We start from the raw sequence: 17,788 nt of genomic DNA, 5'->3' as shown, positions 1-17,788 counted from the left end.
CAATATAGCAAGTATTGATGACAACCCAGCGAGTATTGATGGCAACATAGAGAGCATTGATGACAACATAGCTAATATTGATGACAACAGCGAGTATTGAAGGTAACATTGATGACAACATAGCGAGTATCGATGTCAACATAGCGAGTATTGATGTCAACCTAGCGAGTATTTGAATATTATGTGATATAATGCATCCATCCATCCATTTCTACCGCTTATTCCCTTTGAGGTCACGGGGGGCGCTGGTGTCTATCTCAGCTACAATCGGGCGAAAGGCGGGGTGCACCCAGGACAAGTCGCCACCTCATTTCAGGGCCAATACAGATAGACAACTTTCACACTCACATTCACACACTCGGGCCAATTTAGTGTTGCCAATCAACCTATCCCCAGGTGCATGTCTTTGGAAGTGGGAAGAAGCCGGAGTACCCGGAAGGGAACCCACGCAGTCACAGGGAGGACATGCAAACTCTACACAGAAAGATCCCGAGCCCGGGATTGAACCCAGGATTACTCAGGACTTTCGCATTGTGAGGCAGACGCACTAACCCCTCTCCCACGGTGATGCCCTGATATAATGCATTTGTACTGTATTCTTTATCTTATGGACTGTATTTGAGCGTATGTCTACTTGGACGGAGTCTGCAACATAGCTCGATGATAAATGAAGATTCCAGGAACGCTATGGACACACACTTCAGGTTAAAAAAACAAAACAACACTCGCAGGACCTGCAGGGAGCAAACAACATTGCCTTCCTTCATACTTCCTACGAATGAGCCGGTTTGAATTTATTCAGCTTGTGATGCTGCACACAAATCAGAAATTTACCCAATGGGCTTTGCACAGTCCGTCATCGTAGTCAGACATTGTAGTCTATAAGCTCCTTCTTTCTCTAATTCGTATTGGGGGGCACACTGGCTGGTACATGCACATGCATCCTCCGCTGTTGCCATTTCTAACTCAAACTTATATCTGTCAGTAGACTAGGGAAGCGCTAACAACTACAACATGGCTGATGGGTAGAAGATGCTGTCAAAGTGTAGGCATGTGAATACAATTTTGACAAAAGAACCACCATTACACGTTATGTGGACCACAAGGAAGTGTTGTAAATGTAGAACACAAACCACAATAAGACCCTTTAAATTGGTTTGGCAAGCAAACAATGAAATATGAATATTTAAATGTATATTTATTTGCAATGGCACTAAAAATTAATCAAACATCAAAAGACACCTTTTATTCATGGTACTCACATATTTTGCATACACATACTCTGAAATATATCAACATTTATGATCCTAGGTAATATATTACGCTTGCGTGTGCAAGTTTTCTGGCGTGGTTCTGCATTCATATGTTACACTGACAACCGCGTGTCTTCATGAGTAGAATAAGTATGGCCTTTTCCATTCGTTTAGTTTACCCGCGCCCTGAGCTAACATAGATCATAACAACAACCACAAGAAACGTGGACTCATAAAGTACACACTGAAACAATAGACAAGTGGTTCCCTGGCTGTTAAAGGAAAACAAAAAGTAGATTGTCTGATTAAAAGTATTAAAAGAAACAATTAGGAGGCGAGTCATCTGCTGAATTAAAAAAAAACCTGTGCTTTCAGTGTTTATTTACACAAGTAGGCATGCAGGAAAATGTCATTGTCTGCTATGAAAATGTTTGTCTTTGATTTGTATTCGGACATGTGCTCCTCGTTTTGCCTCGAGTCTTATGGCTATTTCACCTCTCACAGCCGCGTGAACACAGAACTGACCAAATTAGGACTACAGGACCACAGAGAACATCAATGTGTTTGTGTGTGTGTGTGTAGCACTGGACAGACGCTCCAGCACACGTGATGCCTCCACATAAAAGGGTCGGGGAGGAGGATAACATCGATGGGGGGTGGGGGGGGGGGGGGGGGGTCCTGTGCTGCGAGTCTGACATGTGCTTATTGCCGTGGCTACCACTCAAGGCGGCAGTGAAAGGGTGCAGGCGAAGGGGCAGCCGGTGTGCCGCCAAGTGGTGTGGCAGAACAACGAAAAAGTCACAGTATCCGGCGGTGTCCCGCTTTCCGTGACAAAGCTTCCTGCTCCCCCCCGCCTTAACTACTTGTTAGGCCCTACCTACTTGTACAGGAGCGGGATCTGGCTGTTGTGACAGTGGTTGCGGCTCATTTTGCTCTCGGCCGGGTACAAGTTGGACGAGTTGGAGAAGGAAGGCGGCAGAGGGTGATTGTCCGCGCTCGGGTAGCCCGGCGGAGGAAGCAGAGACTTGGGGTCCGTCTGGGATGATGGTGGCGCGTTGTGGTTCTGGTTCTGACCCATGGAGGGTCGGCGGCGGCTACGGAGAGCTTGTCTCTCGGCCAGCTGGTTGCGGAGTGCTGACACCCTCTCCTCTTTCTGGGAAGGACAAATAGGAGAATATGTCCAGTAGGATACGTTGTGGTTGTCTTGAACACCATGCAATGTGCCAGGCTCGAGAACTCAGTCGATTATGGCCATTAGCTGGGCGAACTGTGACGAACGAATTTCAATGAAGTAAGTATCATTATTTTGAAACAAACATTTTTATGTGGGGAGTCCAAAATACGACCTATTTTGGTGTATTATATATAAATACTACTATAGAAGAAACAGTGGAATAAAAGTTGAAAGGTAACAAGAAAACGCTGCCATGTTGACTCTAAAACGCACACCGTTTTTTTTTCCTTTTTAAAACAGTTTCCGCTCAAAAAAAATAAAAATAAAAATATTCTTTTCAATTTTCAGGCTATTCCAGGCTCTATTTACTTCACATTAAAATTTGCATTTGGAACTTTTTTTTGTGTGTGTGTGGGAGGGGGGGGGGGATAGTGCATATTTGGTGTGTTTGCCATATTAAAAACAATGTTTTCTTTGACAAAAAGAGCATGAAACAAACCAAAAAATTCAACAAATTTAACAAATATGATCATTGACAGATAGATCTGACGTTGATCAGGGGCTAAGTGTTGGGCCCATTTTTACCATGAGGCCCTTTTCCACCGCAGGAACTTTTTTTTTTTAGGAACTTTCCCACTTACAATAAAGTTCCCCGTGTTTCAACCAAAAACTACCTGGTTTAGATTTCTTCTTTTAGGAGTTCCTCCTAGCTAAGTTGGACTTTTCCAAGCGCCAGGAACCTTTGTGGGGGCAGGCTGTGCTGTTGAACACAGTTCCTAAAACATGTTTTCCAAACACATGACCGCAATTGGAATGTATTCTGCGACTTGTTTATTTCTTATTTCTTGTGTATTTCTATCACAACAAACTGACAACTAAAAGAAATTAGGACGAAATGAACTTTTGAAATGCAGGAATTTTTGTGCTGAAGAACGCTGATTAGTGGAACTATTTTGGAGTGTTTTTACTCAGTCGTAGTCTGGTTTATTGTTATTTATTATTTTTACAAACTTCATGTTGATACGCGAAGTTACAAGAAGTGGACAGAGTCCTTTACACGTGTTTACAGGGGAGAATGAAGCCTTACTCTAAGCGGCGACATCAGCTACTTACTACTCTGACTTTGTTGGAACATCATCCATCCATCCATCTTCTTCCGCTTATCCGAGGTCGGGTCGCGGGTGTAGCAGCCTAAGCAGGGAAGCCCAGACTTCCCTCTCCCCAGCCACTTCGTCTAGCTCTTCCCGGGGGATCCCGAGGCGTTCCCAGGCCAGCCAGGAGACATAGTCTTCCCAACGTGTCCTGGGTCTTCCCCGTGGCCTCCTACCAGTTGGACGTGCCCTAAACACCTCCTTCGGGAGGCATTCGGGTGGCATCCTGACCAGATGCCCGAACCACCTCATCTGGCTCCTCTCGATGTGAAGGAGCAGCGGCTTTACTTTGAGTTCCTCCCGGATGGCAGAGCTTCTCACCCTATCTTAAGGGAGAGCCCCTCCACCCGGCGGAGGAAACTCATTTCGGCCACTTGTACCCGTGATCTTATCCTTTCGGTCATGACCCAAAGCTCATGACCATAGGTGAGGATGGGAACGTAGATCGACCGGTAAATTGAGAGCTTTGCCTTTCGGCTCAGCTCCTTCTTCACCACAACGGATCGATACAACGTCCGCATTACTGAAGACGCCGCACCGATCCGCCTGTTGATCTCAAAATCCACTCTTGCCCCACTTGTGAACAAGACTCCTAGGTACTTGAACTCCTCCACTTGGGGCAGGGTCTCCTCCCCAACCCGGAAATGGCACTCCACCCTTTTCCGCGCGAGAACCATGGACTCGGACTTGGAGGTGCTGATTCTCATTCCTGTCGCTTCACACTCGGCTGCAAACCGATCCAGTGAGAGCTGAAGATCCCAGCCAGATGAAGCCATCAGGACCACATCATCTGCAAAAAGCAGAGCCCTTATCCCGCGGCCACCAAACCGGAACCCCTCAACGCCTTGACTGCGCTTAGAAATTCTGTCCATAAAAGTTATGAACAGAATCGGTGACAAAGAACAGCCTTGGCGGAGTCCAACCCTCACTGTAAACGTGTCCGACTTACTGCCAGCAATGCGCACCAAGCTCTGACACTGATCATACAGGGAACTGACCGCCACAATAAGACAGTCCGTTACCCCATACTCTCTGAGCACTCCTCACAGGACTTCCCGAGGGACACGGTCGAATCCCTTCTCCAAGTCCACAAAGCACATGTAGACTGGTTGGGCAAACTCCCATGCACCCTCAAGAACCCTGCCGAGAATATAGAGCTGGTCCACAGTTCCACGACCAGGACGAAAACCACACTGTTCCTCCTGAATCCGAGGTTCGACTATCCGGCGTAGCCCCCTCTCCAGTACACCTGAATAAACCTTACCGGGAAGGCTGAGGAGTGTGATCCCACGATAGTTGGAACACACCCTCCGGTCCCCCTTCTTAAAGAGAGGGACCACCACCCCGGTCTGCTAATCCAGAGGTACCGCCCCCGATGTCCACGTGATGCTGCAGAGTCTTGTCAACCAAGACAGCCCCACAGCATCCAGAGCCTTAAGGAACTCCGGCCGGATCTCATCTACCCCTGGGGCCTTGCTGCCGAGGAGTTTTTTAACTACCTCAGCAACCTCAGCCCCAGAAGTAGGAGAGACCACCACAGATTCCCCAGGCACCGCTTCCTCAAAGGAAGACGTATTGGTGGGATTGAGGAGGTCTTTGAAGTATTCCCTCCACCGATCCGCAACATCCGCAGTCGAAGTCAGCAGATCACCATCTGCACCATACACGGTGTTTATAGTGCAATGCTTCCCCTTCCTGAGGCGGCGTATGGTGGTCCCGAATCACTTCGAAGCCGTCCGGAAGTCGTTTTCCATGGCTTCCCCGAACTCTTCCCATGTCCGAGTTTTTGCCTCCGCAAATGCTAAAGCTGCACTCCGCTTGGCCCGTCGATACCCGTCCACTGCTTCCGGAGTCCTATGAGCCAAAAGAACCCGATAGGACTCCTTCTTCAGCTTGACGGCATCCCTCACTGCTGGTGTCCACCAACGGGTTCTGGGATTACCGCCACGACAGGCACCAACAACCTTGCGGCCAGAGTTCCAATCAGCCGCCTCAACAATAGAGGCTCGGAACATGGTCCACTCGGACTCAATGTGCCGCACCTCCCTCGTGACATGTTCCAAGTTCTTGCGGAGGTGTGAATTGAAACTCTCTCTGACAGGAGACTCTGCCAGACGTTCCCAGCAGACCCTCACAATGCGCTTGGGCCTGCCAGGTCTGTCCGGCATCCTCCCCCACCATCGCAGCCAACTCACCACCAGGTGGTGATCAGTAGAAAGCTCCGCCCCTCTCTTCACCCGAGTGTCCAAAACATGAGGCCGCAAATCCGATGACACAACTACAAAGTCGATCATGGAACTGCGGCCTAGGGTGTCCTGGTGCCAAGTGCACATATGGACACCCTTATGTTTGAACATGGTGTTTGTTATGGACAATCCGTGACGAGCACAAAAGTCCAATAACAAAACACCACTCGGGTTTAGATCCGGGCGGCCATTCTTCCCAATCACGCCTCTCCAGGTTTCACTGTCGTTGCCAACATGAGCGTTTAAATCCCCCAGTAGGACAAGGGAATCACCCGGGGAGCACTTTCCAGTACTCCCTCGAGTGTACCCAAAAAGGGTGGGTACTCTGAACTGCTGTTTGGTGCGTAAGCACAAACAACAGTCAGGACCCGTCCCCCCACCCGAAGGCGGAGGGAAGCTACCCTCTCGTCCACCGGGTTGAACTCCAACGTGCAGGCTTTGAGCCGGGGGGCAACGAGAATTGCCACCCCAGCCCGTCGCCTCTCACTGCCGGCAACGCCAGAGTGGAAGAGAGTCCAGTCCCTCTCGAGAAAACTGGTTCCAGAGCCCTTGCTGTGCGTCGAGGTGAGTCCGACTATATCCAGCCGGAACTTCTCTACCTCGCGCACTAGCTCAGGCTCCTCCCCCCCAGTGAGGTGACATTCCACGTCCCAAGAGCTAGCTTCTGTAGCCGAGGATCGGACCGCCAAGTGCCCTGTCTTCGGCTGCCGCCCAGCTCCCTATACACCCGACCTCTATGGCTTCTCCCATGAGTGGTGAGCCCATTGGAGGGATGACCTACGTTGCCTCTTCGGGCTGTGCCCGGCCGGGCCCCACGGGGACAGGCTCGCCATCGTGCCCCAACTCCGGGCCTGGCTCCAGAGCGGGGCCCCGGTGATCCGCGTCCGGGCAAGGGAAATCTGAGTCCATTTAGTTGTAATACCATAGAAGTTTTTGAGCTGCTCTTTGTCTGATCACTCACCTAATATTTGATGTTGGAACATCAAATATTAACTATTTATTTTATTACATGTTGTAAAAGTAGTCAGTGACACTCCAGTAAACAGAATGCTAATGCTAACTATCTAACTCTAAAGCTAATGTGTTCGATAAACACTGACCTTTATTATTTATTTATTGTTATTTACACTTGAAATGGACCAAAAGGAATCGCCTGACCCTCATGAATTCATTATTTACAGAGAGGATGACTTTCTGACTGTTGGACAGCATTGCCAACAAAAGCCTGACTTTTTATGAACAATTCGGTACACTTTATTTTTTACATCATATTGTTTTCTGTATTGTTGCTTTGTAATTCAATTACTTACTTTTTAGTAAAATAACCGTGACCTAATATTGTCTATTTATTTACATGATAGCAGTGTAGAAACATAGTAAACCACTCCTCCATTCATCATCAGCCTGATTTTTATAAACTACCCTGAACTGTGAAATGCGGTGGAAACACAAATTAAACACTTCTACAGGAACATCTAGATCCAGGAACTAAATATTCTAGGAACCGTTTGGTGTAAGAAGGCCTATAGTTTACGTTAAATGTATCCATGGGGACGAGATGGACCCTCTGGTTGGCTTCGGCAGTCCTGGGACTCTGTCCCAAAAGAACTAAGGGGCGTTAGAACAAGCAGCTATCCAGCAAACGAAGATGCGAAAGGGGCAAATTGTTGGGCCTATTTCAGCATTGTTTTCCCAAAAACTAGCCTTGGAGACATGTCTTGAGCGTTGAAAGTAAAGTTTTTTTTTTCTTCTAAATATTCACCTTATCTTTAACACTTTTATGCCTGGGGCTTTTTTGGAATAGTAGTAGGACATTTTCTATCTCTCAAAAAATAAACTTAAGTCCAGTGTTTCTTAACCATAGGGCCTATTGCTGGGCTGTGAGTGCCCCCTGGAGGGCCGCCAAAAAATATCTGTTTTTCAGCAGTGGGCAGTTGTAATACACTTTCCCACCACTTTTAATTTAAATAAATTAAAGTACCAATGATATATATATATATATATATATATATATATATATATATATATATATATATATATATATATATATATATATATATATATATATATGTATATATATATATATATGTATACATATATATACATATATATATATACATAAATATATGTATATACCTCGAGAATATATATATATATGTATATATATATATATATATATATATATATATATATATATATATATATATACATATATATATCGCTTGGTAGAGCGGCCGTGCCAGCAACTTGAGGGTTGCAGGTTCGATTCCCGCTTCCGCCATCCTAGTCACTGCCGTTGTGTCCTTGGGCAAGACACTTTACCCACCTGCTCCCAGTGCCACCCACACTGGTTTAAATGTAACTTGGGTTTCACTATGTAAAGCGCTTTGAGTCACTAGAGAAAAGCGCTATATAAATAGAATTCACTTCACTTATTTATTTATTTATATATATATATATATATATATATATACCACATACACTAGGTCTGACGAATGCTACCAAGGCTGTTTATGGGCCCAGCTATCGAGGCCTAAACCCCCTCCGCTCTAAAGATGGACAAACCCTGCTCAAGGACGATGTAGGTATCAGTTCCAGATGGCGTGAACACTTCCAAGAGCTCCTGAATCGGAACTCCACAGTGAAGATGGAAACCATCAACCAGATTGTTCAGCTACCCATCATGGAGTATTTGGGTGATCCTCCCACCGAAAATGAGGTCCACGATGCCATCAGGAAACTGGGTAACAACAAGGCTTCCGGACCAGATGTGATACCAGCAGAAATATTAAAGCAAGGCGGACCAAAAGTCCTTTGCCACATCCACTGCCTCATTGGTAAAATCTGGGATAAGGAGGAAATCCCAGCCGAACTCAGGGACGCCCTGATTGTCACCACATTATCCCGCCTTATCTCCCTTCTTGAAGAAGGGAAATAAGGCGGACTTTGGGAACTACAGAGGCATCTCCCTCCTGTCCACAACAGGAAAAATACTGGCCCGTATTTTGGCAAACCGGTTATTGCCACTGTCAGAAGAGATCCTCCCAGAGTCCCAGTGTGGCTTTCGTTCAGCTAGGGGAACATCGGTCATTATTTTTTCAATCGTCAACTGCAAGGGGCAGTGGACTGAGAGCGAGGGACGCAAACAGACTGGACAAGCTGGTAAAGAAGGCCAGTAACGTGGTGGGAGTGGAGCTAGACTCTCTGGCGGTGGTGTCAGAGAGAAGAAGTCTAGCAAAACTCCTAGCCATTATGGACAACACCTCCCACCTACTACACTCGGAGTCCAGTTCATATACAGGACAGACGGCGGCCTCTTCAACGTGAATAGGTTCAGGGCAAAAAGCAAGGGGCTTACATCCTCCATTACAGAGCTTCAGTACGCAGATGACAATTCTCTAGTTCCTCATTCTGAGTTGGACCTCTAGAACATCACGGATGCTTATGCCAGAGCGTACCGACTCCTGGGACTTGACATCAACATAAAGAAGACTCAGATCCTATACCAACCAGCCCTTGACACACCTTCCCAACCCCCCACAATTTATGTGGACAAAAACATCTTGGAAAACGTGGAGCATTTCGCTTATCTTGGCAGTCTTCTATCAACGAGAGTTCTCATCGATGCCGAGATCCACCACCGCATAGGTTGTGCCAGCGCAGCTTTTGCCTAGCTCAGGAAAATAGTTTTTGGGAATCGGGTTATCCAGACCAACATATAGCTGTAGTTCTGCCCACTCTGCTCTACGGGGAAGATAGCTGGACCACTTACAGCAGAAACCTGAAGGCTCTGGAGCAGTACCACCAGCGATGTCTGCGCAAGATCTTCAGGATCAGCTGGGAAGATACACGCACCAACATTAGTGTTCTGAAGGAAGCTAACATGCCCAGCATCACTACAAATGTCATTAGGCACCAGCTGCGATGGACAGGCCATGTAATATGCATGACAGACAATCGCCTACCGAAACAGATGTTGTACGGACAACGCACCCAAGGGGGAAGAAGAAACGGTATAAAGACAACCTTAAAATCCACCTGAGGAAATGCTGCTTCAACCTCAACACCTGGGAGGAGGCTGCCCACCAGAGGAATTTGTGGAGCAGAATGGTCCATGAAGGCACAGCACAATTAGAAAAGGACCTCCACCGTGCCGCAGAAACCAAGAGGCAACAAAGAAAGGAGAGATCCACTACCAAAACAGCTCCTCAGACCACCACTACTACTACCACGACAATCACCCACATATGCCCCCACTGCAATAGAATATGTGGATCACGGATTGGCCTCTACAGCCACCTGAGGATCCACAGATGACCAGACCCACCAACAGGAGGACTATCATACTCGCTTCGAGTGATCACCGATGATGAGGTCTGGCGAAATTATTCTCTGCATTTGACCCAACACCCTTGATCACCCCCTGGGAGGTGAGGGGAGCAGTGGGCAGCAGTGGTGGCCACGCCCGACAAACATTTTTGGTGATTTAACCCCCAATTCCAACCCTTGATGCTGAGTGCCAAGTAGGGAGGTAATGAGTCCCATTTTTATAGTCTTTGGTATGACTCGGCCAGGGTTTGAAGTCACATTCTACCGACCTCAGGGCAGACACTCTAACCACTGAACAGGCACTTATGGCAGTAATGAGAAAATATGAAAAAAGTGGTGATACAATTATTAACAGTTTAGTTAAGAAACATATTTTCATTATTAATTTACCACAACCAATATAATTGAAATAGTTAAATTTATTTTTGTCAGTTATTTATACGTCCCAACTTATGCAGTGTATATTTGGTTAGTACTTAAAGCCCCTCTGTCGTGGAAAAGTTGGGCCCCGAGGTTAAAAAGCTTAAGAAGCCCTGCTTTAGGCCAAATATTTATGGAATATATATTAAAAAAAATATATAAAAACATAAAAAAGGTGAGAGAGTGAAGCGCAAACGTAGAAGTGTTGAGAGATAACTGTAATTGCTGGTAATGTAAATAATGTATATCATGGCGCCACCTCCTGGATGATCTTCTGTAGCTCCCTGTTCTCCCGTTCCAGCTGCCGAGACTTCTCCTCGTCGTTGTTGTTGGTAGACGAGCCCGTCTTTAGCGTGTCCTGCTGCTCCGACTGCCACTCGCCACGCGTGATGAGGCGCCGCATCTGAATCACCACGACAACAGGAAGTCGAGTTGATGTTTGCCCACACATAACCAAACAGCATTGAACAGACATTCCTGCAGGGGAGAGTTTTTCCACTCTAGTGTGTCTCTCATGCTGCTGTCGAAGCGAGAAAACAGTGTGTCAAAATAAGAGCTAAGAGCACCTTTGGCACAAAGAGCACCACTAGAGTGATGTAAGCGGAGAAGACGATAGCCAGGGCGGCGAATGCGAAGGAGGCGTCCTGCTGCGCAGAAAGGATCATGGTCACCGGAGCTGTGATCAGACACAAGACCTGCAAGGGAAGCGGACGAGCAGAGACCAGAACTATGAAGGCACGACATGGAAGGAAGAGGACGTTCCTGACTCAACGTGTTCACTCACGGCCACGTTGTAAATGGCCATCCCCACCGCCCGGTGGTCGTTAATCTTCTCCGTAGAGACAGACTTGGTCTCGTAGGCCAAAAAGATGCCGAGTAGCAGCAGCAGACCCTTGTAGCCGTAAACCACGCCTGCGGGAAAAGGGCGACATACGTGAGCTGATGATACACAGCGGCAGTAAAAGGAAGAAGAGGAAATGTCAGGTATGTTAAAATCCCGTCCTCGTGGATAGTACAGGGGGAACATTTGAATGTCGTGCAAAGGTTTTTTTATTCCAGCAATGCAACATGCAATTCAAGATATTCCTTGTCATTTTGTGATGTAAATTTCATGATTATTGTTTACAGATGATGAAAATGTTAAATAAAAAATTTCAGAAAATTGGGGGTTTCCAAAACTGTAAGCCATGATCCTCAAAATTATTAAAAAAAAAATAAAGGCTTTACTACAGTCATTCTCTTTGCATATAACGACTTTGCACTTGAAGTTAAATTAACTTTTGCACAATATCACAATTTTTTTAGTTTTACCTGTATGTGTGTGTGTGTATATATATATATATATATATATATATATATATATATATATATATATATATATATATACATATATATATATATATACATATATATATATATATATATATATATATATATATATATATATATATACATATATAAATATATATACACACATATACGTGTATTTATACAAATTTTTGCGAATATATACACACATATGCATATATATATATATATATATGTATATATATATATATATATATATATATATATATATATATATATATATATATACATACTGTATATATATATATATAAATATATATATATATATATCCTGCGCTTTGCTGCGTCTCATTTAGAAGTTGAAAGTGAGTAAGTCGAAAGTAAGAAGTCACTCAATGCCATGAAGACTGACATAGCAAGGAGAAAAAAAATGTGAGCACGTTTGAGGCCTCTTCCGGCAGTCCGTTGTTTCTTTGTGCAAAGGTTTTTTTATTCCAGCAATGCAACATGCAATTTAAGATATTCGTTGTCATTTTGTGATGTAAATTTCATGATTATGGTTTACAGATGATGAAAATGTTAAATAAAAAAATTCAGAAAATTGGGGGTTTCCAAAACTGTAAGCCATGATCCTCAAAATTATAAAAAATAAAGGCTTTACTAAAGTCATTCTCTTTGCCACCATTTTTTTGTTTTACCTGTATGTGTGTGTATATATATATATATATATATATATATATATATATATATATATATACACACACATATACGTGTATTTACACACATTTTTATGAATATATACACACATATGCATATATATATATATATATATATATATATATATATATATTTATATATATATATATATATATATATATATATATATATATATATATATATATATATATATATATATATATGTATATATCCTGCGCTTTGCTGCGTCTCATTTAGAAGTTGAAAGTGAGTAAGTCGAAAGTAAGAAGTCACTCAATGCCATGAAGACTGACATAGCACAGAGAAAAAAAATGTGAGCACGTTTGAGGCCTCTTCAGGCAGTCCATTGTTTCTTTGTGCCGCATCGTCTGCTCTCACAGAGGAAACGCTACGAGGCCCCGGCCCACTTTGTGGCCCACTTTGTGACCCACATACTGTAACCGTTCATCTTCAGTACCACTCCTATTCTTTCTTAAGAAACAAGATGCAACCAAAAGAGGAAGCAAGAATGAGTATCGCTGGCTAAGAAAGCAGAAGAAGACTCTCACCAAGCCATGTGTTCATCTTCTTTGACCTGCAGTGCTCCAACAACGGCTGGATCAGCACGTCAGAGTCCACTTTGGGGGCCTCCCTGGTGAACTTCTACTCGCATTAGCAGCAAGACCATCAGAGCATGAGAAGACACAGACATTAGAAGAGCCGGAGAAAAGCGAATAAGAGGATGGAGACATACAGGATGATGAGAGGGGCAGGGCATGAGAAGAGGGAGAAATGAAACAATACATAGATTAAAGGATGATGCATGAAAGAATGGGAAGATGGTGAAATGGGAAAATGATAGAAGGAAATGGATGTGATGATAAAATGAGAGGAAGAGCACAGGAGAAGATAAAGAGATGATAAGGTCACGGATAAATGTACAATAAGTGGGAGGATCAAAGATTAAGTGATGAGATGAGAGGATAAAAGAATGAGGTAGGGGATGATCACATGATAAGATGAGAGAAACAAAACATCAAAGAGAGAAAAGAGAATGGCGAATTAAGAGGACGAGGCAATGACAAGATGGAGGCACAATGAGAATGACAGAGGATGGCATGATTCAAAGATGATGAGAGGACATTGGCGGCATGTATGACAAGACGAGAGGTACAGGAGGACAAGATGAAGGGATGAGGAAATGACAAGATGGAGGTGTAGATTTAGAGAATTAATTGATAAAGAATTATAGGACAGAGGATGTCATGATTAAAGGATGGTGAGATGAGACAAAGAGATGAGAAAAAGATGACATGAGAGTAACATGTATGAAAAGATGAGAAGTTCAATAAAACAAGAAGACAAGATGAGGAAATGACAATATGGAGGTACAGAATGACAGAATGGAAAGGTGAACAATGACAGAGGATGACAAGATTAAAGAAAGGTGTGATGAGAAATGAAATGAGAGGATAAGGGATGTGTGTATGAGATGATGAGAGGGCGAGGAAATGACAAGATGGAGCAATGAAAGGATTTGTAGAAGAGAAATGGAGGATAGAGATTGCGAAAAGTGGGGGGGGTGATGAAAAAAGGATGATATGATGAGGACGGAATATAATCAAAAGATAGCGAGGTTAAGAGACAAGAAAAGTATGGCATTAGAGAGGTAGGAGGATGATGAAAAGGGAAAGATGGATACATGAGAGGACGGAAAGATGATCATATGAGGCGATGACGAGATGAGAGGATGAAGACACAAACGAAGAGAAGAGGATGAAGATGAGACAATGGTTGAGACATGAGAAGATGACCAGATAAGGAGAATAAAAAGAGGTGGAAAAAATGAAAGGAAAAAGAAGAACAAAAAAAGAGAAGGCAGCCATATTTGATATGAAACATGTATATAATTGATCACATCCACACTTAAATGTTTGATGCATAGATTGTTTCAATATTTTCTAAGATCCTATCATGTGCCTGCATGTATGTTCATATCAATGACAAGACATACATGCCGGTGAAACTGTTGCGCCTCCTGCTGGCTGACATGTGGTGCAGGGTAGGATATAGTGTAGGCTTCATTTATTTCAAAATGGGGAACTTCCATCCGTCCACTTTTTACTGCCTTTGCTTTTTGGGGTTGTGGGGGTTGCTGGAGCCTATTCCAGCTGGATTTGCTTATTAGACTGAAAACAATTGGATAAAATAGATTAAAAATATGTTTTACCAGCAGGGGGCAAAGTACACTGTATTAATACAGATTGATACACTTTTTGGACCTCTAAAAGTCAAAATATTATAAATTATCATCGTATTTGTGAAAGTATCTTTTTAGATGCAGCTCTTGTATCGGATTTCATTAAAGCGACACACTGTGACCTTTGACCCTTACCTCCACAGTGATGTGCAGCGGGTCCACAATTTGCCAGATGACGAGTGAGAGGAAGTCTACGGCCAGCAGCACTCCCACAGTTGCATACAGTTTCCATGGCTCCAAATGCTGCTGCGTGATGGACACATAAAGGAAACGGTTATTTTTTCTAGGTGTGTGTGTGTGTGTGTGTGTGTGTGTGTGTGTGTGTGACTTGAGCCTTAATGTATTCAGTGCCGCCATAACATCAAGGCGCTCCATTGCTAGGGTTTGATTTGTTTTACTGGCCAACACTATTGCTACTAAAAGCTGTTGTGCCTGAACGCATCAGGAAACACAAGTGATAAACACCTTCCTCCTCTTGAACGCCTCACAAAGAGTACATAGAGCACTTATACTCATCCGTATTCATAAAATATTCCACAAATATCATATTGCCGTGATTTAGGAAGTGAGAGGATGACTTATAAGTTGAAAAGTTAAACTACCATTGACAGTCACACACACTAGGTGTGGTGAAATTAACCTCTGCTTTTGACCCATCCCCTTGTTACACCCCCTGGGAGGTGAGGGGATCAGTTAGCAGCAGCGGTGGCAGCGCTGGGGAATCATTTTGGTGTTTTAATCCCCAATTCCAACTCTTGATGCTGAGTGCCAAGTATGGAGGTAATGGTTCCCATTTTTATAGTCTTTGTTATGACTCACAACCTACCAATATAAGGGCGGACACTTTAACCACGAGGCCAACAAAGACATTATGATGTGTTCAAGGCTGCCGGGAAAGTAGGAAAGATTAACATTTCAAGCTTACAATGTCTGGCAATTAAGAGGCATTTATTTGAGGTGAGGCGCTTATTTGTTCAAGTGTATATTTCACCCGACCAAGCCACTATTGAGGATGATGAGGTAAGAGGAGCAGGCCAACATGACAAGAAGGATAAGAGGATAAGAGGATGGGTACATGAGACCAACATGAGATGAGAGAATGACATGAGAAAATTGAGTAAATGAGGATGAGAATTGAAAAGTTGAGAAAAACATGACATGAGAGGATGTGGGTTGAGCAAATGATGAGAAAGAGAGATAAGAGTAACATGACATGAGAGTAGGAGGACACAAGATGGAGAGTGGAGTATTAGGTAGATGTGGGGGTGAGGAAGTAAGAGGTGACTAGATAAGAAGACACTGAAATGAGACGATAGAGAGCTCATTCCTCAGAGCTCTCTATCGTCCCAATTCAGTATCTTATGAGATGAGGAGAAAATGAGGAAAATGACAAGACGAAGTGTAGAGTATAAACTGGATTGGAGGATTAGAAGGTAGGAGGTGACAAGAGGGGAATGGTGGTTATCCAGATGCTTATTCCAATAGCAGAACTTAACAGTGCTGGTCTTGAGTTCTTTTTACCTTTTTTTTCTCTTTCTTCTCGTCTTTCTTGGTGAAGAGCGTGTGGACCCACCAGATCTTAGTGAACATGCTGCCATAGGCCAGGCTGAATCCCAGGCCGAGGAGCCACAGGCGGAACTGCAGCACAGGGCAGAGCACAGGCACTCAGCAAGTTTACAGTATTCTAGACTGCTACTAAGTATTAGTAGTAGCAATAGTACTCGTAGTAGTAGTAGATAACATTTTTTCTAGTCTCACACTCAAGAGTTATGAAGTTCCTTTTTTCCTCCCCCCCTATTGTTTTTTCTTTTCCAATCTTTTACAGGGTGCCACCCATGTGGAGACCAATCAGTTTCCTGTCCTGTCGACCCCTCGTCATGTAATATTTCTGTTTCTTGTACTGTAAACAGATATCTTTGTACTTTTCAAGTGCAACGAGAAATAAAGCATCTTGCATAATAACGTAGTATGGGCAAGCTACTTGGAAGCAATAATCACCAACATAACTTGTCACATGAAGCAAACAAAATAGCCAGAACGAGTGTGGCGAAAGGCAGGAATAAATAGCTCTCTGATTAGTGCCCGGGAGCAGTTGAGTGTCCCCATCACTAATCAGAGCGCAGGTTAAATTAATCAGCACCCATGGTAACCAAGAAATACAAAACCAGGGGTGCTGAAACAGAATTAAGGGAGTCTTAAACTAAAAGAAAACATGATCCAGGTAACGGATCATCGCAGTACCCCCACCTTAAGGACAGATTCCAGATGTGCCCAGAAAAAACAAACAGAACAAGTTCAAAATCACGGGAGAGTGGCGGGAGGACTTGGTGGTGGGGCTCCTGGTCAAGTGTCCCCGAATCCACCAGAGACGAGTCAGGTGGCGGCGGCGAGTCGAACGCCGCTGCAGCAGGCGAGGCAGCCGACCACGGAACAGCCATATCTGTGGCCTTTGAGAAGGCCCATGTGCAGGCAAAGAAGGTCGCACAGCAGGAGACGGAGAAGATGGTGGCGGTTGCACAGCAGGATATGGAGAGGATAGTGGAGTCTGCAGGCCCATTGCCGAGTGGGATTGTTCCTCCAACTGCATCTCCTTCAGCACCTTCTGGTACCAATCCTCCATCCAAACTGCGCTGTACTTCTCAGGAGGGTTCCCAGACGATCATTGCGCTGGAACTGCAAGTGAAGCAGGCAGAGGAGGCAGGACAGGCGGCAGGGGGGCAGCCTCCTCTGTTGCACAACTACGAACCCGAGCCCACCCCCTCAGGAATGAATCAGAAAAAAAATGTCCTGGTCTTTATCCATAAACCTAGTGTTTTTTTGAGGAAGGCTGACAGAATGAGGTAGGAAAAAAACCTTGCTGCGTGACGTCATCCCAACACGCCGGTATTCTGACGTCATCGGGTCGCGTACTGATCTCGCTAACAGCCCAAGCAGTGAAATGTTTGGCAAAA

General features: G+C 44.4%; 1 protein-coding gene across 2 annotated transcripts in view; it reads right to left on the bottom strand.

Annotated features, from left to right (window-relative positions):
- Nucleotides 1-1,181: 1,181 nt before the first annotated feature.
- The window catches only part of LOC133561904 (gamma-aminobutyric acid type B receptor subunit 1-like), a 126,481-nt gene continuing 109,874 nt past the window's right edge, over nucleotides 1,182-17,788 (bottom strand). The window contains exons 12-18 of one of the 2 annotated variants that reach the window (XM_061915553.1): nucleotides 16,359-16,475; nucleotides 14,973-15,083; nucleotides 13,147-13,240; nucleotides 11,358-11,485; nucleotides 11,140-11,268; nucleotides 10,833-10,976; nucleotides 1,182-2,406 (exon numbers count right to left, since the gene is read on the bottom strand). In XM_061915553.1, coding sequence (XP_061771537.1) covers nucleotides 2,131-2,406; nucleotides 10,833-10,976; nucleotides 11,140-11,268; nucleotides 11,358-11,485; nucleotides 13,147-13,240; nucleotides 14,973-15,083; nucleotides 16,359-16,475 — 999 coding nt within the window. In that variant the 3' untranslated portion in view covers nucleotides 1,182-2,130. The remainder of the gene's footprint in view (nucleotides 2,407-10,832; nucleotides 10,977-11,139; nucleotides 11,269-11,357; nucleotides 11,486-13,146; nucleotides 13,241-14,972; nucleotides 15,084-16,358; nucleotides 16,476-17,788) is intronic. The other variant, XM_061915554.1, reaches the window with a different exon arrangement.

Source organism: Nerophis ophidion, linkage group LG11 (genome assembly GCF_033978795.1).
Source record: "Nerophis ophidion isolate RoL-2023_Sa linkage group LG11, RoL_Noph_v1.0, whole genome shotgun sequence".
Classification (NCBI taxonomy): domain Eukaryota; kingdom Metazoa; phylum Chordata; class Actinopteri; order Syngnathiformes; family Syngnathidae; genus Nerophis; species Nerophis ophidion.
Note: the sequence above shows the minus strand (reverse complement) of the source record. Positions and strands in the feature narration are given on the sequence as shown.